At 37.0% G+C, this 25,104-nt stretch overlaps 1 protein-coding gene across 4 annotated transcripts in view; it reads right to left on the bottom strand.

The window, feature by feature from the left end:
- The window catches only part of CADM1 (cell adhesion molecule 1), a 312,863-nt gene that overhangs the window by 63,214 nt on the left and 224,545 nt on the right, over nt 1-25,104 (bottom strand). For all 4 annotated transcript variants that reach the window (XM_081281657.1, XM_081281658.1, XM_081281659.1 and 1 more), the window contains exon 2: nt 746-892. In XM_081281657.1, coding sequence (XP_081137783.1) covers nt 746-892 — 147 coding nt within the window. The remainder of the gene's footprint in view (nt 1-745; nt 893-25,104) is intronic.

Here is a 25,104-nt window from a genome sequence, read left to right as displayed (position 1 = left end):
TATATTTTAAAAAAATCTGGTTTAAGAGTAAGAAGCTGGCTTCTCCTTTTAACCTCTCTCATCTGTGTAAATGTTTCTTAGATTTATCAACTCTTTCTACAAGTCATGAATGTCCTGCAATATTGGGAGGAAAGGGGACAAGTAGCCAGAAAGGGATATCCTGGATTCTGCTTTGGTCAGACACTAATACTCTCAAGTAGAATTTTCCCAAAGACTTAACTCTTGCCAAGCCCTGACACCCATTTGAACTATTTCTGTTACACATAATTTAGTTTCAATAAATGGCTTTTATTATATTATATTTGGAAAGATTTCAGCATATGGCTACCCCCACATGAGAGGCTATGGTGAGATTTGGTTTGTCGATGCAAGCACAGATTGCCTTAGAAACTTCAATCTTCAAACCTAACAGATTACCTTTCAGAATGCTATATTTTCCTTGCCTTACCCCATTTGAGTTGTTTGTGTCAGTTAAGTATTTGGGACTCAATTGCAATTCACCTTGAATTACTACAATCAATTCCTATTGCAAAGTAAGACTGCCTTACTTTTAAAAGGGACCATTCAAGGTTTCTATTAAGTAGAAAGATTATGATTGCCTGTCTCTTCTTCCCTCTAAAGAATTGACTCAACTTTAAGCATCTAACATTAAATTTTAAAAAAGGTGGCCTTAGCAATCTCGTTATCAAGACAACATGGAGGAAAAAAAAAGTTGTTGGCTAATACAGTAGGGATGGAAACTTACGCCTGAAGTCCCTGAAATAAATGGTCTGCCTGTTGGGGTTCAGTAGTTGAATCACAGAGTCGTCACTCTTATTGACTTGGCAGCTGATCGTTGCGACTTCTCCCTCTATCACTGTCACGTCTTTTGTAAACAAATTCTGTCCATCACCTTAAAAAAAAAAGGAAGGGAAAAAAAAGGTCAGAAAAAAATCTCCATTAATTAAAATTTGGGCTCACATAATATGAGAAATAAGAAATGAGAAGTACATCAAAGCATGAACGTAAGTAGCAACATTTGGTATGATGGTTCTAATACTTTTCTCTAAAGTTCACAAAATGAGTCTACTAAAGTAAGGCAGACACAGGGATAAAATACAACTGAGCCTGGAACCACACATTCAAAAGCTGTAATGCTGAGGCGTCGGCCTTCAAGACTTTGCACCGTTGAGTGGTGTAAGCTGACGAGGTCTGAGGAAGGTCAGAGCGCTGGCTTTTGTCATGAGCTGACGCTCTCACAACTGGAGGAGGGAAGTTACACATGGTTGACCCTAGCTCACACACCCTTGAGCTAGGTGAGCTATCTGGTCACTGCACAGAAAACCCAAGGAGCCACTTAACAGAGTAGGTAGGAAGGTTCAACAAATAATCTTGTCTTGTTAGTAGATGTCGACATTCCCAATGTACAGGCAGTTCATTTAGTCATTGTGTGGGAGTGAGAACTGAACTGACTATGACTCTTGGGATCTCAATAAAATCTGGGGAAGGCTTACATAAGTTGAGTTTGTTAGTCCGCTCTCAAAAACTCATACCTTCAGGACTCACTCAAAGCCCCAGGCAGCCCTGAACCCATGACCCTTTCTGTAGATCACCCTCTCCAGCCGTTTAGAAAATCTCTTTCAGAACATGTCAAAAAGTCAAGGGTTTCAGATCCACGGATATATCGCTTATCTCCAGATCTGCTCTAGTTTGTTGCTTCTAAGATTAGTGACAGCAGCCAAGGCACCTCATAAATGTCATAAATGATCCACAGCACAGGTAGGAGAAGAGGAGAGTTCAATTCAGAAGCAAAAGATGAAGCAATTGTTGAGAGTTCAATTCTGCACCCGGCATAGCAGGGGAGAAGGGAGTATATGACAATGGCCTAGGCTTCGAGAAGCTGCAAGGTGGGTAAAAACTGACATCTAAATCCTACTTACAGAACAAGAAACAATAGTATCGGCAGTAGAAGCAATGGTCAATCAGGAAGGGGGAGAGATTGCTTTTTAGCTGTGTGATCATGAAAATTATTTCAAGTTCCTAAGCCAGTTTCCCATCTGCAAAATGGGGACAGTAATGAAGAGCTATCTCATAAAGCTGTTATAAATATAAAGCACTTATCACCGTGTCTAGCTTCTCATAAAACTAAATAAACGGTAGCTGCTATCATCATCATCATCATCATCATCATCATCATCATCACATCATCATTGTCATTCTCTAGATGTCAAATCCAAACTTTTATTAAGCCATTATTACTTGTGAGGAGTAGTGTGAATACAAGAGTAAATGCTCTCGGTTCCAGCTTTCAAACTCTTATGTATCAAATCAATGCTTATTTATTCCTTAAAAAAACATTGAAACATTGTCACATTAAGAAACAAAGGTCAAAGATAAATACTAATCTAAAAAAATGTAGACAGAATAAATAGAGATGCAATTAGAATAAATGGAGGACTTCCACCTGCTATCATATTTCTGCTGAAGGATTCTTTTTTGGCAGGACACAGTGGGAAAATGTGAGAAGGGGTGTCTAAGATGGCTTTAAGCCAAATCCACCTAGAAATAGACCAGCCCCTGGCAGAGGATTAGAAGAGAGGAAACTAGAAGGATAAGGGGGAAAAAATTATTAGAGCCACAGATAAACAAAAATTCTTGGTGCTTGAGGAGCAAACCAAAATGAAACCCGACCTTGAGCTCCATGATCCAGGGAATTAACCCAGGTGTGAGGATGCAGGCCCACAGGGCCTGTAGACAATGAGAGGGTAAATTTCCCTTAGCTGGATCCAGCAGTGGAAGCTTAGAGACTGAACCATGTTACAGAATAACAACAAAGAAAAAAAATGATCAGAAAAAAAAGAGGATGAGATGATTTAAAAATTTTTTTCCCTGAGTGGGTTACTATGACAAACACAGAATTCAGAACCAAGCTGGAGGGAATAGTTTATTCCCAGATTTGAGAAAAAAACAAGAAAGGAATTCCTGCCAATCAAGCAAGCTTTTCAAGGTGGACAGGATGGCCCTGGAAAAAGTGCAAACAGAAAGGACATCGTCTTTATATTCTCAGGGTAATTCAATCTAGTAAAAAAATTAAGAAAAAATTAAACTGCATGATTCAAGTGCTAGGCAAGCCTTTAAAAATGGGGACTTGCTTTCAGGAAACTAGAATACAAATGGGAACCTTACTTCAGTTGTGGGAAGGATTTCTTGTATCTGAAGAAAGTTTATCAGCAACACAAATAAGAATCTTCCACTTTATGTACAACCTCAAAGGCATTAATCCCTTCAACAAAAACAAGGCCTCACAGCCGCTAACTACTATCTTGAAGCTAATGGGACTTAAAGCCACTTGCAATTCAATTAGGCACTAATAGAATAGTTCCTGTGGAAACAACCATATGCTTTAATTTTAGTTTCTTACTAGAAATCCTAAGGCTGGTATATTCTGTAAGGGATATACAGTATTCATATTAAGACTATAAAGCATTTATATAGGGGATGGAAGCAGAAAGGAGTTGACTATAACTTTACATTTTAAGCAATGAGGGTAATAAACAGAACAAGAGGCATTTCTGTGTGCTTTTTATAAAGCCTAAACATTCTTAATTATTACTTATAATTAAAGACTGTACCCTTATAATGTGTAATTACTGAGCAAATCATTCAGGTAAACTTTTCCCATCTGTAATCTTTTGCCCTTGCTGCCTTCAACAAATCCATGGTGATGTTGTCAACATTACTGTATTATTTTTTTGAAATTATTAAGACCAACCTAAAATCTAGTTTCTCAGAAAATGCCAATTTCTAGCTGTGTTAACATGGTTCTAATGCCAATGCTAAAAAATTATAAGTGATAATGAAATATTTTGCTGAAAGATATCAGAGTGCTTTGCCCGATGATGGTGGCCCAAGGATGTCATTCTATAAAAATCACCAATAAATTATACGGGTCAGCTAGATGGCAGTTATATTAAACAGAGCTCCATACTTTGAGGCACCATAAGATGGCTGCAATGGGATAATAATGACCTATTTATTTGAGGCAAAGGAAGTGAATGACAGTGATGAAAATATGGTATGTGTGTCAGTGCTCTTAACTGCCTGAAGCCTTTATGTAAAAATAATTTCTGCTCACATCCTCAACTATTTCTTCCAAACAGAAGGGTGCACTGTGACTTGATAAATTTCCCCTTGAAATAGATATCATGACAATTAGGTTGTTATAAAATACAATTTGATGTGTAGTAGAAGTATAAAAACAGGCTACTTTGGTGCCTTTCTTTAAAACCCCATTTATAAAACATTTCTGATTTTCTCAAGCTCAATTAGTGAATATACTGTCAAGGCAGAAATGGCACATGTTCGGGGCAAAAGAAATCAAATAGGCACAATATACTGTGGCCATTAAATAAGGCTATTAGCTGCAAGGTAATTTATTTTAAGGGTGGAACAATGTCTGGCATGTATAGACACCTTTGACGGCTAATTGGTATATATGGGTGAGGTTTGGGAGTGAGAATCTGGATTTCAGTTTATACCAGCAACTGTTATGTTATAGTGAGTACATTCCCCATATCTTCCAGACTCGCCCCAATTTCCAAAAATAAAACTCTGGCAATGGAGGGGCCTATTCCCTCATAAGCAAGTCTCCTGTAGCAAACTGGAAGTTGCTAGGCCATTTATCACAATCAAGAGAGAGATTATTATCTAAAAAAAGGTAAAATTATTTTCATGATTAGCAATGACCATTACTGCTGTGTTGGAGTAGGGGTAGGGGTGCAGTTGGCATATAAATCCCCTATTAATTCAATCTTAAATTAACATAGCTCATGGATTCTCTCCTAAAACCTCATTTTATTATCAACTCCATTTAGATGGCATTGCATAAATTGGAGTCTATTCAATCAACAACATGCCCTCCCTTAAGGAGGTGATGGGGAACATCTTAAAAGCAAGAATTGGAAACAGTCAATGGGGAGGAGAGCAGTTATCCGGTGCTGAGCGCTGTGCTCACAGTTGCATTACATACTTTCTCCTTTTAAACTCTTGGAATTTTTAATAACCCCACTTTAAAGACGAAAACCCCAAGACTCAGAGAGATTTGAATAAGTTGCCTGATACAATTCAGGTAAGGGGCTGAGCTGGTGTTTGAACTCAGTTTTGCCAGGCTCTCCCGCCATAAAGCTTGTCCTTTTTACCAGCCAACATCAGGACTGGGTGCCAAGGTTCTACTGGCTCTGCCTTGGAAAATTTACTTGTTTTTAAAGAGGGTTATTTCCCTATGAGCAACTTCTGATTTTTTTTATTTCCATAATTTATCCAGAACACAATTACACACTTCAAGATGAGAGAGGAACTGTCCTGAATGTAAAACACCTTGTTTACTACTGCTTCCTTCTTTCAGTGCTCAGCACACTCTGCCCCCAGAGAAAGCCTTTATTACCAGTGCATGGCGGGCATTTGCCAGCACTGAGAGCTCTCGCCCCCGCTGCCTGGCTGCTAATAAATAAAGCACTTCATTTACACTAGGGGAGTCTCTCCAGTCAAGTCCATAATAAAAGGGCAAGTCATAGTTAAAACAGAATTCAGCTTATGCTATGGCAACTATGTAAACTCTTACTGACACCATGGAGCACCCGTGACACTAAACTAGGAAGACAGTTTGCCCAGAGAAAGCAAATAATGTTCCTAACCTGCTCCTTCAGTAGCAAAGTCATGTCAGAGAAACTTTCTCCCCCTTCCTCTGCTCTATGGAAGATGGAACCTAACATTAAATCAGCACAGTGTGGTCTAAACAGGAAGGACTCAAACCCAAAATACAGATGGCTAAAAAAGGAAAAATCATCCTGCTTTTGATCAGTGCAGTTAGTACTTTAAAAAATTCCACTATAGTTCTTGAAATTTACTCAAATGAAAGTCTCAGGGGTTTTCGTTCTTACCAAGAGACATCTAGGTTTGAAATTTTCAAAGAAGCAAAACACTTGCATGCTTTCGGAGGCCTTATTTTCAATTGGTAAATGAGCCCTCTCTGACTTGAAGCTTCCACTGGCTTGACGCCCAAGTTCACTTCTGTTGGATCCTATTTTTATAAGCGTGTTCAGGATGTGCCCAACTTGGAAGAACAGTGTCTACCCCTACCTGAATAAAACCATCATCACCAGAAGATGCACCAAAATTCCTGCTAATGTTTCAGAGAGTTAGTACAGTCGAGAACACTTCAGACAAAGAAATAAAAAATTAAGATCCTGTTGAAACCCAGAGGGAAAAATCTTTCTAACTGCATATGTTCACCCAAGTCAACGTAAACACAGTGTGCACTGCAAATCATTAACAAAGCCATTAAGATTTGATTTCTATCTAAGCAATTATTGTCAGCATATTTTGTACATTTCCTTTAAAAGACTCAATCTTATCTTTCAATTCATTAATCTGTTCCCTACATTTACAGAGTTTTATATCAAATCAGAAACCTATTTGAATTAATAAGAATTACAGGAAAAGTAATTTGAAAATAAATTATTTGAAGTTCAAGCCACGAAAGCTTTTGATGAAAGAATTCAGTCCCATTTAAACATTACAGTAACATTTTTTAGTCAGCCAATGTCTTGATGAGAGACAGTGAGAACCAGTGTCCAAAAAGAGGGGTCCATCATCCATGGATTAAGGTTAAGGGCAAGACCTCCTCAACACAAATACAATTTTTTATTTCAGAAAGAGGCAATACTTCAACCTTCATGAATACTTGAATATTTATTTAAAAATCAAAAGCAATCAATCTGTCTGTTGTTTACAAAGCTTGTTAACCTTTTTGATCCTCATCCATGTTTTGCTATTCCAAACTGTAAAGTTGAAATGTTGATTGTCTCATCCAAGGACTGTCTCTTTAGTGTTCAAAATAATTACAAATATGTACCATACAGATCATAAATGTAGAGATAAAAGAAGCATAACCAAATAAACAAATAACTGAGTGGACAAGAACATATGACATCGACCCAAACATTTCATTTATGCCACCTTCTTCTTTATAGAACACTTTTGGAATCAAAGATCAATAGAACAGCAAGGAACAGAGATCAACTCTCACTTTATAGATGATGACTCTGAAGCCCAGCAAGGAGAAATGTCTAAAATCATATGGTAGGCATGAAGCACCTGCCAAGAGCAGAGACCAGACCTCTGCTTGAGTCATTAAGCTATTTCTGTTCTTGGCTATTTCTAAGTAACATGTATTGATCTGTTTTTAATTACAAAAAGCAATATATGCTCAAGGTTTTGTTGCTGTTGTTATTTTGAAAGTTTTGTTTTTACAGTATGTGTTAATACTGTATCCTATGTCATAGAAATGGTCAGGATCCTGTAAAAATCTCCTGTGAAATAATTACTGCTGTATCACTTGAGTTTATGGCAGGAAAAAATATTGAGTTTAATCTAATCTCCTTTAATAATCAGTAAAAGGTGAGGCAAATTTTTGAACGGCAAGTTAAAGAGTAATCTTCCTCAGAGCCGGTTTTTTCTTCAATTAAAATAGTTGATTTCCCCTGAATACAAAACAAAAAAATATAATCTGACACAACATTAAGCTATTCATGAATATTCTGTATACACATTCTTGTTTAGTTGACTAATGGCAAATTAACGTTCTCTATTTTAGCTTAAACACATAGTATAGGTATGTTTGATTAGCATTGAATTCCAAAAGCTGATTACTATGCATGCTTTGATTATGTAATTACATAATAGACTATAATGGCTCCTTTGGAGTCATTATGATCTATATGGCAAATATGTTTCAGTTTTGCTATAGTTTAAATACACGTTGAGATGACAGCTCATAACAAGGTTCCACTTTTCAGTCTTATCAGCTAAATGGGCATTTTCCCATTCATTCTAACATCTCCTTGACACCAATTAAGGCCTATTGTGTCAAGCTGCATACGATTTTGAGAAATTCCCTTTGTTTTCTTGGCATTCAAAACAGGACATTAATTTTAAAAGCTGTATTAAGCAAAAGGCCTTGCTTAAAAAAAAAAGGCTGAAATTCCATCCTTCATCCACACTTTGAAAGGTCTGCAGGGAATCACATCTAGTTCATTAATCACTGTTCAGACAACCACAAGGGGGTTAAAGATGGAATTTCACCTTTAACTCCAAAATGCGCATGAAGAGAGAATAGCCAAGAATACTGATGCATACGGTGGTGGCTCACCACAATGTACTCATCTCAGGGTCTAACTGAACATCAACCACACCAAGTGACATAAAGGCCCAGTTCTGCAAATCTCTTTTCTTCCACTATCCCTTATATTTTGAAGTTCCTTGGAGTGGGGAGAGGCAGCTATGCAATAGCACAGCAAGATTTCTCCTGCACAATCCCCAAACTGGGTTTTTCATAGATCTAAGGCCAACAAATCTTACCCAGTGAATAGATTTTTGATAATTCCATCCTGACCTTACAAACTGGAAAATAGTCTGGCTTTAAAATAGGAAAAAAAAAGTTATTGTAAGGAATTATGTAAAGTTTTTCTTGTCCCCATGAAATTCTTTAATCTCAGTTGCAAGAAAAGTTATTTCTGCTTTTCTCTCCCAAGAGAATGATCTTATATTCCATGCCAAACCAAAGGTGACCAGAGTCTTAACTTAAAAGACGAATAAGAACCAAGCTATTTTTACCTTTGTGGCTATGGGTTTTCAGAAGACTGAAGAACTGAGGTCAAACACAGTCCAACTTGTATTTACATACAGGATGGGCATCTCTTTTATGAAAGGAAACATTGATTAGATGTGTAAAAACTGTTTTCAAGGACAACTGTAACAAAAGGAAGTAGTTACAGCATCTGCACTTGTGCTATTTCAATTTCAACCATCACATTAGCTGTCTTCCCTTTAAAAGACTCTAAGCTCAATAGGACTTTTTAATCAGGGCCCACACCACTAAAAGGGCCAAGCAATTATGACTCTTAAGGTCTGAGCTGCCTGATCCTGTCAAGGAGGAGGTGTAAGCCACCCTACAGAATGTTTATGTGCAGTGATACCCATCCACTAAACCTGAAGATCTGAATTAGCTTTTCCATTAAAATTCACTCATCAAAGAAGCTAATGGCAGTAAAAGAAACAGGAATATAAAAATAAACCGTAAAATAATGATCATTGAATCCTTTTGCTCTTCTCTCTGAAAAGTGAAAGCTCCAGACTTGTTCCGTCCTCTCTTTCCCTTTCATGGCTGGACAGGTAGCATGGTCTTTTTGTTCATTGATAAGATAGCATGTTTTATTTTTCTGAAGAGAATATTGCCTAACCCTGAAGAAAAACTCACTCCAGTGGATAGGCTTTATAAAAATTAAAAGAGAGAGAAAAATAGAGCCCCCAAAGTAAAAAAAGTCCCTGTTTTATTTGCTTTTGAGATGACATTGAAGTCACCTTGTGGAAGAGTCATGTTAAGCCTGCCTAAATCTGCTTAAAGGCTCTTGGGAGAAAGGGGCTCTTTAAAAAAAATATTAATTAAAAAATAACCACAGTCATCCAACTTGGACTTTGGAGAAGAACAATCTGAAGACAGAGGCTTCTCATAAAACTAATTGTGTTGGCAAAGCAAGTAGTTTCTTCTCAATGGATTTGATTCTGTGATGCTCGTTTATGGCAAAAAGAGAATAAAAGAACAGTTTCAGATTGAGCTGCTTCAGTACAATTCAAAGCTGGCTGGTATTCCAGCTTTTCAAAAAGATATTAAATTTCTTTTAGACAAAATGGAGTTGTGCTGAAGGCCAATTGTTGATCTTCTGCATCAACCACTTTGCTAATGAACTGATAATATGATATTATATTCTCTGAGATATATTAAATGACTGCTTTGCAGAGTGGAAACAGGTTGTATAAAATCCTGCTGCCCATGAGCATGGACTATTGGGAAGAAAATCACATTCTGAAAGGGATGAATTGTGTAGTTGGTAGTAACAGCTGATGAAGCATAAACTCTCACACCATCCACTGTGGTGATCATGGGTGCTAAACTCAGCTGAATTCTGAAATGATGGGAACTACATGTATTTCTAAAACCACACCCTATTTACAACTAAAACCACACCCTATTTACAACTAAAACCAAGGGTTTACCTATCTAAAACTCAAAATACATGTTAAGGTACTTAAAAACCACAAAGAAAGACACAAGTATTAGGTTTTAATATTCCTACAAAGATTTAAGGAGACCTTCGCAGATTTTCTCTCTTGCCCCGGAAGAGAACTCAGTGGCCCAAATAATTATATATACTGCAGCAGCCTCAGCTGAGTTCTCCCTCTGTAAAAAAACATAATGCTGCCTTTTCCTAACCAAATGAAGAGAAAAAAATTAGGATTTCAAAGTCATAGGGATGGCTGATCTGCTGTGGTCTCTTCTACTGAACTGATGGTTCTCAATTCCCACAAGCTGTAAGCCTATCAGGGGCATGAATGGTTCACAATACTTGCCAATACTAGTTATTCCTCTACAAAATTCTTTAAATTGAATTTCTGTAGAACTCCAACCTCAAGTCTCAATGGAGATAGCACATGTATTTCCCTTACTTTTTATACCTTGCTATTAAGCACCCAATTTAATATCATTTTTTCCTTTGATAAGAGGTACCATGATTAAACTTGGGTCATTTTTTGCTTCATCTCACTATAAGCTGGAGTTTTTTCCTTTACATTTGCTTCCAGAGTATTAAAAGATTAACAATTAATGTAAGGATATTTAAAATCACAAGGCTATAGCATGTAACAATAATTACTACGCACACAGAAGAAAAGGAAAGTGACTGCCATTCTCTACGTCTGGAGGCAAGAAAAACAAATTATTTCTTATGTGCTTAGTACTATTAATTTTTTTAATATCAAGAAAACTCCCACTATTACCTAGAGGGGGGGCATTATTTAAATTGTCTACACAATAACAACAGCTAATATATATTTTAAATGTTTTCCGTGTTCCAGGCACTATTTTTTTACATTATCTCATTTAAACCTCACAACAATCCTACGTGGTTCAATCTTATTATCATCCCCAATATATAGCCAAGGCAACTAAGATTTAGATAGGTGAAATAAGCGGCTAAAGCCAAAATCTGAACCTATGTCTGTTTAACTCTAGATCTTGTGCTATTAACTATTATGCTATTAATGAGGTAGCTGAAAAGACATTAAGCTTTATAATGCTAAAAGAACAAAGGGAAACTAATGGAAGTATCTACACCTTCTCATTGCTATGACTCAGGAATAAAACCAAAGTAATATAGGAAGAAACCTGAAGCCAAACAGCCCATCTATCTGCAATCAGTATGCTCCAATACACAGCACTGATAAAATCAGCTCTATAACCAGAGCCCAAATATCAGGTCTTTAGTATTTGGAGAAGAGAAGTCTGTTCTGCTGAAATGATCCAGGCTCGAAAGCAGTTCCACTCTAACTTCAGGCATTTACCTGCTTCAAGGGCATTCATTAGTATTGACAGTCTATGTGACTGAAATTTGGCCGTAATAGCAGTCTCTCTCTACATCTCCTCGTTCACTTTTCCTGCCAACAAGAGCCACTGAAAACCTTCCAAATTTAAAGCTTAGAGCCGACAGGACAAGCAAGTAAGGATATCAGTTGGAACACATCAGATATGGACTCAGAGTGAATGTCAGCTTCAACTGACATTACTACAGAAACAGAAAATGGGGAAATGGGAGGGGAGAGAAGTTTCATATTCTCATTCTAGAGAGTATTCCGAGTGTATGTAATGTGGTTTGTTCAAGAAACAGCTGTAAATCCACGATAATCATTGTGCTGAATAATGCCGCAACATTCAACTTACATCTCCTAGGAGGAAGCCAAGCAGCTTTGGACTATTATATGAAACAACAATTTTTTAGCTGGAAAATTGGGTTCCGTGACTAAGGCTCTTATTGGTGAGTTATTCACTGTATCATCTGTCAATCATAAAAGCAAGTGGTAGTTTTTTCTTAACCTCCGGGCTCTGGAATTGCTGGTACCAGCTGAGTCTGGGAAGTAACATATTAGAGTTAGAAAGCTCTGTTAAGCCAGAGTTTGATGAAGAGGTTGCATAAGGAGAAAAGGCAGTGGCCCAGGGAGATTCCACATTCTACTCTCATGCTTGCTGATTGCCCAGTGCAGAGCCTATGTCAGTCAGATATGCACAGTAACTAACCAAATTGGTGCCATTATAAAAATAACTTGATTAGTATCGTCCAAGTGTGGGCTGCTGATTAATCATCATTGAAATTAGAGATAAGTGATAAAGACATTGCTCGTGATTTGTTTTTCACTAGTAAGGGGGCAGCAAAGGAGAAATGAGATCATCAGACTTGGGAAATAGGAGTCTCTGCTGTGGTTCTGAGCTTCCAAGTGCTGAAACTCTGAATCTGTGTCTACATTTTAAAATGAGTGAAAGGTGTCTCTCCTGGGCTTATTAGGAGACTCAAGGGATAAAATGCATAACAGTATTGTTAAGTTCCAAAAATGCAAAATAAAGAATAATAATCTCCATATTCTTCTCCAGCTTCTGTCTATACTACTAAGACCTTCTTACAATCTTCCATAATCTGCTGAAAAATTTTTTTAGAGGTTTAGGTGTCAGTAATTTTATTCCAAAGCTAACTGAAAAGCAAAGAGTAAATTAAAACATCTTCATCAAACATTTATGTTAAATAACAAATTAAATCACTGTGTGTGTGTGTGCGCGTGTGTGTGTGTGTAAAATATAAGGCAAATCACAGAACTGGACATTATTTCCTGGGTTCCTTCCCTTTCTGTACAAGTTCATAATTAGTTCAAGAGAGAAATCTCCACTTCTCAAGGTATACAGGGTGACCAGAGACAGGTTGATAGTATAACACACCATCTTCTTTGGAAAACCCCAACAATCAACATTTCAGCTATCTGGAATCCTGAGGGAATATGATCCACAAAGTCAGCTTTCCATATAATTGAATCTCTCTCTAAATGCCAAAATTGAAACTCAACAAAATGAAAAATTACGTAAAGCTTGCTAACTCCCCCATATTCTTCATCCTATTCTTCAATACAGGAAGGACCCCATGAATTAGTGAAATATGTAGGAATGTTTGGCCCTTCTCTAACCAACCTTGGCCTGTTAGGATTGTATATGTCCTCTGCTGGTTCCTCCCAATACTGGCTGCCACTTTTCACAGATAACTCCTTCCTTTATTACTAAGTGCAAGAGCTCTGAGAAAGCTACGGAATGTTGAGACCTTTCCTGCTTACTAATGAGTTCCTGGGTGTGTCTAGGATGTTTGAGGTCTCTAGAAATCTAACCTTCACTAAGTGAGGGGGTGTAATTTCTCCCTTCCATTTGACACTGAAGAAAAGTGCACAGATAAAATTTAATAATAATATTTGATTTAGCTTGACAATTATACTCTGACACTAATAGGTATTCTTAGGTAAAAATATATCCTTGAATGTAGGAAGCAAATCAATACATAATTGGTGACTGACACTAGTTTGCTATTGACATTAATTTCTTATTTTATTACTTGATCAAGCCCACCTATTACTAAACTATTTATAAAAGCAGCAAAACTGGTCATGGAGGAATTCCTGCTGGTCCTGCAGATTGAGCTCAAAGCCACTGGCTTTCTCTAGGACAACTGCCCAGTTGTCTGGACTTCTAACACACAGAGAGTCTATCTGTCTCAGTCCTTGAGTGCTGACTGTTCTGGGATCACTTGTTTATAGAGTTGCTTCCTTCATTTGATTTTGATCTGGTATCCTAGTTATTAGCTGGACCTTGGGCAAGTAACTTAATCTCTCTATGCTGCAAGTTTCTTATAAAATGGGTATAAAAATACCTCCCTTAGGATCTAGGTTATTTTGAGTACCAAATTGTTCTCATTTTGTGGGTTGGAGCCAGATCCATATATTCTTGTACAGTAGGCAGTATAGCACAAGAGTTTCATGCCCAAAACATTATTATTTTAATTATTTTTACCACTAACTTATGCCTTTTTGTATCGCTGAAGCATAGCATAGTGTCAGCTTGTGGGCAACTGTTCAATTAATGTTTATTGAATGAAGTTACTAAATAAAAGCCTATTTTTGACCTTCACAGGCCCTAGGCACTCTCATTTTTGGAGATAACTAGTCCATATAACAGAAAATATTAAATATACCATAGTAAATATAACTTTGAATTTAAAAATTTTAAGTATTTAATTATTTTGATTGAGATTATTTGCGATAGTATTTTATTTGAAGTCAATAATTTTCTTTTCCACATTGCAAAGGTTATTTACAAGGCTCTTGAAAAGAAATAGGCCCTAGTATTGTGCCTACAGAGCTCCATGGAGAAAATAGCCCTGCTTCAAGAAGTTCCTAACGCTTCAAGAGAGACAGACATACTCGCATGCACACACAACGACAACACAATGTGATAATACTCATAAGTTATAGGTTACTAATGTGGCTCTAGAAACTGTGAAGGATGGAGGACCCACTCACTGGGTCTACACAGGGGAAAAGAAAGGATAGTTTGAGAGGATCATGATTTATTTAGAACAACATGAAGAGTACAGTGTGCCCTGAAGAAAGAAAGAAAAGGATGCTTTCTAGAAGGTCAGTGGGGCCAGATATTGAAGGACATTATATGCCAGGCTAGGGAATTTGCACTTTATCTTGTAATTAATAGGGAGCCATTAAGTGATTATAATCCAGGGAGTGATATGATCACATCTGTATTTTGAAAGATAACTTTTATGTGGAGAGGGAGGAGGGACTAGAGGCAGTTAGATCAGTTAAGTGACTTCAGTCACACACTAAGTACTTAGGAGCTGATAAGAGCCAGGTGAAGGGATATGGAGAAGAAAGAGCAGAGATCTGGACTAAAGAAAGTGAGGAGGAGTCAAGAATACTTCTAGGTTAAGCACATGGGTTTTGCCATTGGTTTTCAACTCAGCAAAAGGGAGAACTCAGTGTTCCTCAGTAACCTCTACTCGACTCTAGTTAATGTTTAGTGGCCTTCTCAGGAAAGCCCAGCAAAGAGCTCACTTTAAAAAGAAGCTAGAAGGCAAAGGACATACACATTCTCATAGCCTCTATTGTTCACTACACCCCTTTTACCAAAATATAATCAGAAAATCTGGTGCCCCCCCCACTCTCAGTTTTACTTACTTAGTGTGGTTGACCAGTAATTTTGACAATATCTAGGAGACTGTTAAAAATGTAGAATATCAAACTCACAGCAAATTTACTGAGTCAGAATCTACCTTTTAACAAGAGACTCAGATAATTCCTATCAACACTGGAGTTTGAAGAGTTCTGACCTACAGTAGGTTAACTCTCATCAGTCCTTATACAGGCATCACAATCTTAACTGGCTTAACCAGGGAAGATCTTAGAAAGTGGTCTGTTCCTAAGCAACTTGTTTTAAGGAAACTGTGACTCTTGGGGAAGTTGTGGGATATAAAGTTCATGAATCCCCACTACCAGATTGAGGTCAGTTTCCAGGAAAAAAACATTTTAAAAGGGACTTTCAAAAATTGCATGAAGATAAATTGGTACAGATCATTCATAAAATCAGTAGGAACTAGAATCTAGCATACATCCTCAAGTTCTGCACAACAACCATTGCACAAATGAAAAATCCTCTCCCAAAGCAGCTAGCTGACTGTGACCAAAGCAAATAGATTATTCTGCATTTAGCTGCAAAAAAACAACTACTTCTAGCCAGTGCTGTCACACTTAGTGGGGTTTGTCAGTTCACATGCTGTAGTACCCTAGTTAAATTTTTGCTTATTTGGTTTTACTGTGTGTTTTATGTTTGTAAGCGTTAAGCCAGCGAAGACAAAAACAACCGATCAGGAAATAAAGCAAGTGGTCCAAAATGAAAACCAAAAAGAGGCTGTTGAGGTTTGTTACAAAAGTGATGAAATTCAACTATATGATTTGCAGAGAGGAAAAAAAAATAAAAGCTATTCTACCTATGACAATAGGCCTTTTCACCCTGTTTAGTAGATAAAATTTGCCATAAAAATAGAGGTAATGGCATAAACAGAAGTATAAGAGAAATAAGATTCTTAGGCTAGAGATAGCAAGAACCAGGCTTCTATAGAGCCTTATAGAATGCTCAGGGGAAGAGTAGGTAAATAATGGTTTCACTTTCTTCACCCACCCCTTAATGAACATCCATGGATCAGCCTAGACCTCTAGCTTGTTCTCAGCTGCTGGAATGACTGTGCCTTGCCATTGGGATGCAGGTTAATAGCATCCTTAGCAGCTGCTCACAGGAGAGAAAAAAGCACTTCATTGAAAGCAAAGAATTCAACTCAGAGTAGGAATCTCAGTTTGAGGAGATCTTTTCTATTGCTCTGAAGCTTCATTAACCTAGAACTTCAACTCCTATGTAAGTTTCCTAATAAACTTTTTTGGGGGGTGGGAGAAGGGGAATAGCAAAATGGTCATTGCCATGTTCTAGTTTCTGATCTTCCTGTTCTTTAACACACAGCAATTGCAACTGGTTTGCACTTCATTTCTCTAACAAATTTGCTCTTGTATGAAAGCTTTCAGTGTTTTTTTTTTCCTTCTTCTTCTTTTTACCACTGGTGCACCCAGATGCTTTTACTGCAATGGAAGCAGATCTCTGAACAGTTTTCTGCTGGGTTACTAAAGTGCAGTTTTAGAGAGAATAATGTTCTGAATTTTGGTCTCTTAAAAAAGTCGTTAGGTTTATAGGCAGTCATGCTTGTCACATTTAGAGCATGAATTACGTACTTCATGGAAACACAGTTAAACCCCCACAGTTGTGCACAGCCATAATTTCTGCTGAAAAAGCACCAACAATTGAGGAACTTTATTACTACTACTTTTCATGTATAAGATGCCAAAAATCAACACTTCCAACATTATAAGGTAGATTTTCTTTTAAAAAAAAAAAGTTTCTCCTTTTTTCTTTTTTAAATAAAGCAAAAGGAAAAAAGAAAACCCCTAATGGGCTACTTGCTGTTCTATTCGCTTTTTAGATTTGTCAATTTTTGAGTGACTGCCAGCACCAGGGACTCTTTGTAGCACCTTGTACTTGGGATATAATAAAAACATGAAATGATTAAAAATACTGTGAGTGTAACCGCAGAAGGGACTATATATTCTGGGCCCCAAGGAAGGCCGTTTCTTTGCAGAAGCAGACTCCATTTATATTATTAAATTGTAGCACTATTCACTGTCCGGGCTGGAAGCTTCCTGACATGTCAAAAACACTAAATATGTCCAAAGCATACATTAGAAACTTAACCTTTAGAATGCTGGTATCCCCTAGCCATGGAAACCAGAGGAGCATGGGAACTGGCATATTTAGTTCTATGACATTGTTCACAGGTCAAAAATGTTTATTGGTCAAAGAATGTTTACTTTTACCACTAATTTGACATGACTCATTTGATTCACAAGTGAATAAAAAAATAGGAGGAATTTAGGGAGGGCCTGGACACAGAATAAATTATTAGTATAACAGGCAGGACTGAGTAGTAGGGATAATAAAGCCACCAATAAAATGCTGCTTCTTTGAACACTAGCTCTGTGTCAGGTATCAGGCTGTTATTTTGCACACATTTGTATTCTCAAACTGCTGCATGCATAATCACCTGAACAGCTTGTTTTCTGAGACCCACCATAGGGTTTCTAATTCAGCAGGTTGGGGGTGGGCAATAATCTGCACTTCTAGTGAGTTCCCAGGTGATATTGCTGATGTAGGAACCATACTCTGAGAATTGGCATACATGATCTCATTGAATTCTTCACCATCTATTGAAGTTTTCTCATGTCTATTTTATAGATGAGGAAACTGAGGCTTTGAGGGCATTCTACCACTTTACAAGTCATATAAATTCAGGTAAGTTATTTAACTTCTCTAGGACTCTGGAAGGATGACCATTCTCATTAGGTCTTTTCTCATAGCCATATCTCATCCTTTCCATGTAAACGTGACTTTATCCGAATGTTAATCCATGTCCCTTTTTTTTTTCTACTGCACATTACTAGTACCATATCAGCGCAGATTTATGATCTGCCAGCAGTGTTGTGATTAGATGTCATCCCTGTCTTTCTATTACTCCGATATTGATAGATAAAATTCTGTGGTGATGCATTGCCTGCCCTTTCAAAGGTTACTGCCAGCAGATGCTAGGAATCAATACAGTTCTTATCTGTCACAAACCACAAGAAAAGCATGGTAAACAAGGCTCAATGAAAGGCCTGTGAACAGGTCAAAGTGAGAACTCCAAGATGCACTGTGTCACCAGTTTTGTTTCCTGACCTACACTAGAACCTACCTTTGCCAGATCTAAACTGTGTAAGTTTTGGGCAGCATAATACAGTGGTGCTCAGAACTAGGCCTGGAGTTTAGCACCATCTCTGGTGGCCTCTGTTGTGAACACTGGGAGCTAAGGCCAAGAGTCTAAAGCTCTACTTTTGCTATAATATGTTACCAAGATCAACATGATGCTTAAGTTCTTTGGAGGCAAGTGCTAAATAAATCTAAAAAGATGTAGTAGGTTCACTTATACATTTTGTTTTCTCCATCCATCTTTAAAACAGGAAGAGTCCTGCTTTGAGGGAAAATGTACATAAAATGCACAGAACAGACTTTTTTATTTTTTAGATGCTGCTTAAAGCATTAAGAAAATATACAGTGTAATAGGTGTCTTAGAAAGCTTTTTATTTTGTTTTTAAGGAATATTCAAGTCAGCATTCTAATTTGATTTTTCCCCCCAAGAGAACAGTTGATAGCTTCAGAACAAAGTAGAATTTGGGGTTCCCACTTATCTCTTAGGAGTCTGCCCTATTAAGGCTAAATATAGCCCAAGGGGAGCTAAAGGAATGGTTTCTGCAAACACCATACAAGTAGAAGTCTTGCCATCCAAAGATCTCCTCCTGAACTATTCTGCATTGTTACTTCCTCTCCTGCCCCTGCCTCTAAGCCTTGCCTTGGTGTTTCACCTTAGTTCGTCTCTCATTTGCTCCTCGGTCCCATCCCAGGCTTTGGCTCTTCTCCTTCATGGTATCCATCTCTAAGATAATGGTTCTTCTCTAGCTTCTTGCTTTAATGGCATGGAGTGACCCCTGACTTAGTCTCATGGTGGCCTGTACAGATCCATGTGCATAAATAAGACAGTGGGCAGTCAGAACTCAGCACTCCAAGAACTGTTGTTTCCTTTCCTAGTTTGTCACCTAAGCGTATTATATAAGGCAGCTCCCAATGTGGCCAGTGGGCCTTTTTCTTTGTATCTCATGGCCTGAGTGGCCCAAGCCAGGCCAAAGCTTTCAGAATAATGATGGGTGCAGTTGTTCTCATTAGTTCTAATGGCCACATGAGAATGACCAACACTGAAAGATGAGGGTTTGTACTTGTTGACCATTGTGAACAATTTTAAGTAAAAGATTTCCAAATGCTTTTAATGAGACTTTTGGTACCTTTTAGGAATTTGCAATGTATTATTTACCCACTTGCTACACAGGTCAAATACTTTTCAATGCTTGAGACTTAACAAGCAGTGAGATAGGAATCACGTGTGGGCTAAATGTCATGAGGTTACACCATTATGGACACAATGTCATTTCCTATATAAAACCATCAAAGACATTATTTTAAAACAAAATGAGAAGCAGTGCACAAAAATAAAGCAAAGATGAAATTATTATTTATGCTACACAAGAAGACTTAGGCTAGCTTTCCTAAGTGCTAAAAGGATTCTTATTTTAATTAAAACATTCATTATTCAACAGATACATTGGAAATCCTGGGACCTCTATTCTACTACTTTTAAAGATATCTCTTAAAGATGAACACTTCACTATTTTATCAGAATTATAAAAATTATACATAGTCATGGTAGAAAAAGTAAAGTAAAAAAATAGAAACAAAACTCCACAATACCACAACTCTTTTGAGATATTTTAGATTTTTTTTCCTTTCCATGTGATGTACATGTACATGTATATGTGTATACATTACACACATATATACACACACATATATACACATTCCATAATTTTAATGACTATATTTTGGTCTATCATATGGATAACACTGGAAGTCATTTCACTATCTCATATTTTGATTACCTCTAAGGTTTTTTTTTTCCTAAGAATAATACAATGAAAATATTTTTGTATAGATAACTGTTCTATTTCAGTATATTTAGAAAATTAACATTCAATTTTTGCACGAGAATACATTTTTTACTGTTCAATTTTCAAAAATAGTAGCAGCTATATATATATTTGTTATACATTTATTGTCTATTGTTGTTGCTAAATCAAACTCAAAATAACAATGATTCCCACCTTAATGGGCCCCTTTACTCCATACAAAAGCTCTGCAGCACATCCTAGGATCTGAGGAACACACAAAACATTTAAATATCATTCTTAAGAGATTTGGAAACTAAGAGGATGAAGTCAACTTCAAATTTTAAGTAATACTAAGTATGCCCTGCCATAGAAGACACTGAACACACTTTAAATGAAGGATTTAACAATGGGCTTGCTCGTATCACAAAGGATGGTTAGGGAGCTATTTCCGGCCTCCTATCGCTGGGTTAAGGGCATCTCCTGTGTGCTTCCAGTCCCATTTGTCTTAGTTCGGCATTTGTTCAAACCTTTACATGGCCCACTAGGCATGACATTAACAAAAGCAAGTGATGACCAAAAATTCTCTCTAAATCAGGCACTGTACCAAGCTCTGCAAAGAAAGAGCATACCTTCAACTGTATCCTCAGCATTTAAATAGTTTTTAGTAAGAAATATTTGTTGAATAAATGAATAAATGCATGAATGAAAATGTGAATGAATTTAAAAAGGATTAATTTTTAAGATTGCTTTATCTAAGCTTTCCTGTGCCCTTGGTGGGTCTTTTTCATTTTATTATTAATATTATTTTAACATTTATAGAGTTACAGAAAAGTTAAAAAGACAGTATAGGAAGTTCTCATACACCCTGTATCCACCTTCCTCTAATGTTAACATCTTACTCAGTTGTTTGTCAAAACTAAAAAAATCAACAGTGGCACATACCACTGCTTGACCTTGCCAGGTTGAAGAATAGCAGTCAGCTATTTTGTATAACATCCCTCTATTTGGGTTTGTTTGATGTTTTCTCACGATTAGATTGAAATTATAGATTTTGGGGAAGAATACTATACAGGAGAGCTGTCCCTCTCTTTGCATCATATCATGGAGTACATGACATCAAATGTTATCACTCTCTTTTTATTGGGAATGTTAACCTTGATCATGTGGTTAAGGAGATATGTGCCAGGTTTCTCCACTGAAAAATTACTACTTTTCCTTTTCCAGATATTGTTTGCTGGAAATGGAGTCACTTAATTCTAACCAGCACTCCTGATTAGACCAAACTCCACCTCCTAGAGATATAAGTATCAAAGACTTTGTGGATACATGCATATATTAAAACCCCAAGAGCAACTAATAAATATCTTGAGGAAGAAATCTGGAGGCTCTGCAACTATCCTCTCTCTCCTTAACCTTCCACCCATTAATTTTTGCATCCACTGGTGGATCTTGCCTGTAGCAACTGCTATGTAATTCAAGTGGTAACGTTTTTTTGTATTTCTTTCACTTCTTTAATTGAAATTCTTCTAAGGAAGAGCTTTACTTTTTTCTCCCATTTAACGTTTATTCACTTGGTAATTTATTTATATCAGTATGGGCTAATGAATATCTATTTTTCCCTTGGTTTCTAATCCAATACTATCTTTATTAATATCATTGTTCAAATTGCTCTACCTTTGACCATTGAAAGCTCTTTCTGTTTATCAGAATTAAGGAGAACTTAAAATTAAGTTATTAGGAACAAATGTAAATAGGCAAATAGAAAATGAGTCAATTGAACATATGAGAAACAGATTATAGGAAAAGATAAAGAGGAATAGTACATTGCTTCAAAATAAGAACAACGGCAGCCAAGAGAGCCAGGAATCTGCAGTAGTGCTGTCTAGATACTTCTTTTCTAATTCCAGTATGACAGTTTACATTCTTATAAGGCGGCTGGGTGGTGAGGGCACTGTAATAAGAAGAGGAAGATGAGATAGAGAGTCAAATTCTAACAGACTCAGATGCTCCCTGCAGACTGCTGCTTCCACCCCGTATGTTTAAATACTACTCAATTAGGATCAACATTCATTTTTTATTAATGCTCTTCTGAGACAATGGCTCTTTTATCTGTGTTTTATCTTCCAGCTACATTAAGACCAAGGACACTCTCACAGAAGATCTGAAGGAGGAGACCCTGATGAATTGGGAGTTTAAAATACAAATGGAACTTCCTTTGTCAGTCTTGACTTGTTTTATTAACATCTGAAGGTTGATTTATAGCAGATTACCAGGCAGGAGAGGACTGTTTGTCCAATCGCTTTACTTAACACACACAATTAGAAAAAACAAACATTCAAAAATGTTTCCTTTCTATTGGCTAATGGATGGCACATTCAGTTCTAAAACAGTCACTTCCATCTCTGTCATCCATTGTAGTGACCAAGGACAGGTGTACCCTATTTCAAGACCACGAAAAACATTCTCTGCAAAATGAAGGTTTTAGAAACCTTAGTTTTCACCTGAGCACAAGGAAAGCTCCTGTATAAGGATATTTGTGGTAATGATGTGAGCTCTGATTGTGGAATCAGAAAAATCTAGGCACAAATTCTGTGTTGGCTTGTGTCAGTTTTGTGACCTTGAGTAAGTTCTTTAGCCTAAGCCTCCATTGTGTCACTTTATAAAAAGGAAAGCATTAAGAAGCACTGCAGGTGACTGATATGAAGATTAAATGAAACCATGAAATTATAAGGGCTCAACAAACATCAGTTATATGATAATAATGATATCCTAACATTGTTTCCAAACCTAAAACAAGGATGACCTGGAATGAGTGGGAATGTGAAAGAAGAGTCTGTTGCTTGACCCCACTTACCAATCAGGCATGCCATGGAGGTAAGTGGTAGTTTTCTTTTACTTTTTGGAAAGACATGTATACATGCACACTGCTATATTAGTAATAAAGAATCCATTAGCATTAAGAAAAATTCAAGGCATTGATTAGACTGTTTATTCTTAAAATAAAGTAGACTGCTTCCTGCCTTCCACCCTCCCTGACTTTCCTGAATATACTTATATCAGGAGAACATAGTTCTGCCCATTTTTAAGGAATCCTACCATCCTCCTATTTTCAGGAATTCAATGCCACTATTGAAATTTCCTCTTTTTTCATGAGGACAAAACATGCAACTCAACTTCTAAGAGGGAAGGAATCTGAGGGTTTTATTCATGGAACTTTCTCCAGTGTCTAGAATAATACCTGGTTTTTAATCTTCCTGACCTCTGGCTTCTTGTTTATAAGATGAGGGCTGTGCCAAATCCAGGCACCTTGGCTGGTGTAGTCTTGCTGTTGTTTTTCCTTTAGGTTCCTGCCTGTCACCACCCAGACATTTAGTCTTGTTTCTAATCACAAGGAAATGCTTTTGGTTTGTATTTCTTGTCTTCTTACATGGTCCTGAGTTCATCCTTCAAAAAAATCATAGAAAAGGTTCCTCATTTCTACCAATGAATACTTCTATCTGTGCTGAAAGTACAAACACTATTCCTATAGTATAGGCTGTCTCACAGAGATGTATTCAGGACTATTAATTCATTGGATTATCAAAAAGAAGGATTTATGTGGGAATCAGCAAAAAATTGCATTTGTTTTAAATTAAAATGTTTGTAGTATATATATTACGTATATATTATAAATTATAATATATAGTATATTCTAGTATATTCTATACCATAGTATATATAATATAGTGCATATACTATAGACTATATAGGCTATATTATAACATAATGCAAACATTTTAATTTGAAACATATAGATAGACCTATATTTTCCTTTTGCTTACTAATCTTTTAGTATAATATCTAGGCCTTTTTCTTGGAGGTGACTTATCAACCAATAAAATTGACTCCTGGTATGCATGTCACTCAACTAGGTCACCAAATGGTCATCCTTGGATCACAGCCTCACATCATGAGGAAAGTTGTCAGAAATACAAATTCTCAGGCTCCCTTCCAGAAGTACTGAATGAGTCACTGTAGGAGCAGGGACAGGCAGTCTGTTTTAACAAGTCTTCCAGGTGATTCTAAAGCCTCCTGAAGTTTGAGAACCATTGTGGTAAGGGAAGAGGTGTGGAAGGCAGTCTATACCCACCAGCATTCCATATGCTGTGGGAATGCGCCAGCAGGATTTGCGGAGGGGCTGCACTCTATCTGTCATCCAGGGAGTTGGGTTACTGTGCTTAAAATAAAGGTGACATTAGTCAGCTATGTCTTCATATTAGGCAACTATTCTTGAGAGTGGCTTTGACAGATGCAGCTCGTAGCAGCAAAATGTAACATTTTTGAACCATAAACTAACATTTACAACTCCCAATTTTTCTCAAATAGTATGACTTTCTCAGCTAGGCTTTCTGGGCAGGCCTCTCTATATTACTTTGCCTATGGCTTCCTTGAGTGCTATGTCTCTGCATTATGTCTGACAGTGAAAACCTAGTGGGGGTGGTGGATCACACACCAGCACCATGTGGGACTGGGCCACAGAGGACCTCCTCATGAAGCAAACCCACTTGTACACTAGGTGTGATCTTCTACATGGACAAAAGCTTATGCCAACCAACAAATAGCACTCTTCCTTCTACTAGTTAATTTATAGCCACATGAGTATAAATACTGGGTTCTTTTATCATTCATAACTTTATTCTGTCAGTAATATCTGTCATTCTTTGCAGCTCAGTAAGCTCTTTCAAACCAAGATATCTATATTTCTAAATGGAATCTGAGATGAATTTTGATAAACATGCATTCTGTATCTTAATAAAAAAGGGATTTTCCCCCTTAACTACCTGCATATATAAATGTTTAAAAAGTTTCTGAAACCTGCCTTTGCATTAGGCGAAAATTCAATGTCAAAATAATATTAAAAATACACAAAACCGTAGGAAATTGTTTTAACCGTGATGTGATAAATAATAAATCAGAATACAAGTTACTCTGCGATTATAGGTTTTCTCCATTCTTTAAGCTTCT

The sequence above is a fragment of the Spermophilus citellus genome, assembly GCF_964194105.1.
Source record: "Spermophilus citellus genome assembly, chromosome: 2".
Classification (NCBI taxonomy): Eukaryota; Metazoa; Chordata; class Mammalia; order Rodentia; family Sciuridae; genus Spermophilus; species Spermophilus citellus.
This window is presented reverse-complemented; position numbering and strand designations above follow the sequence as displayed.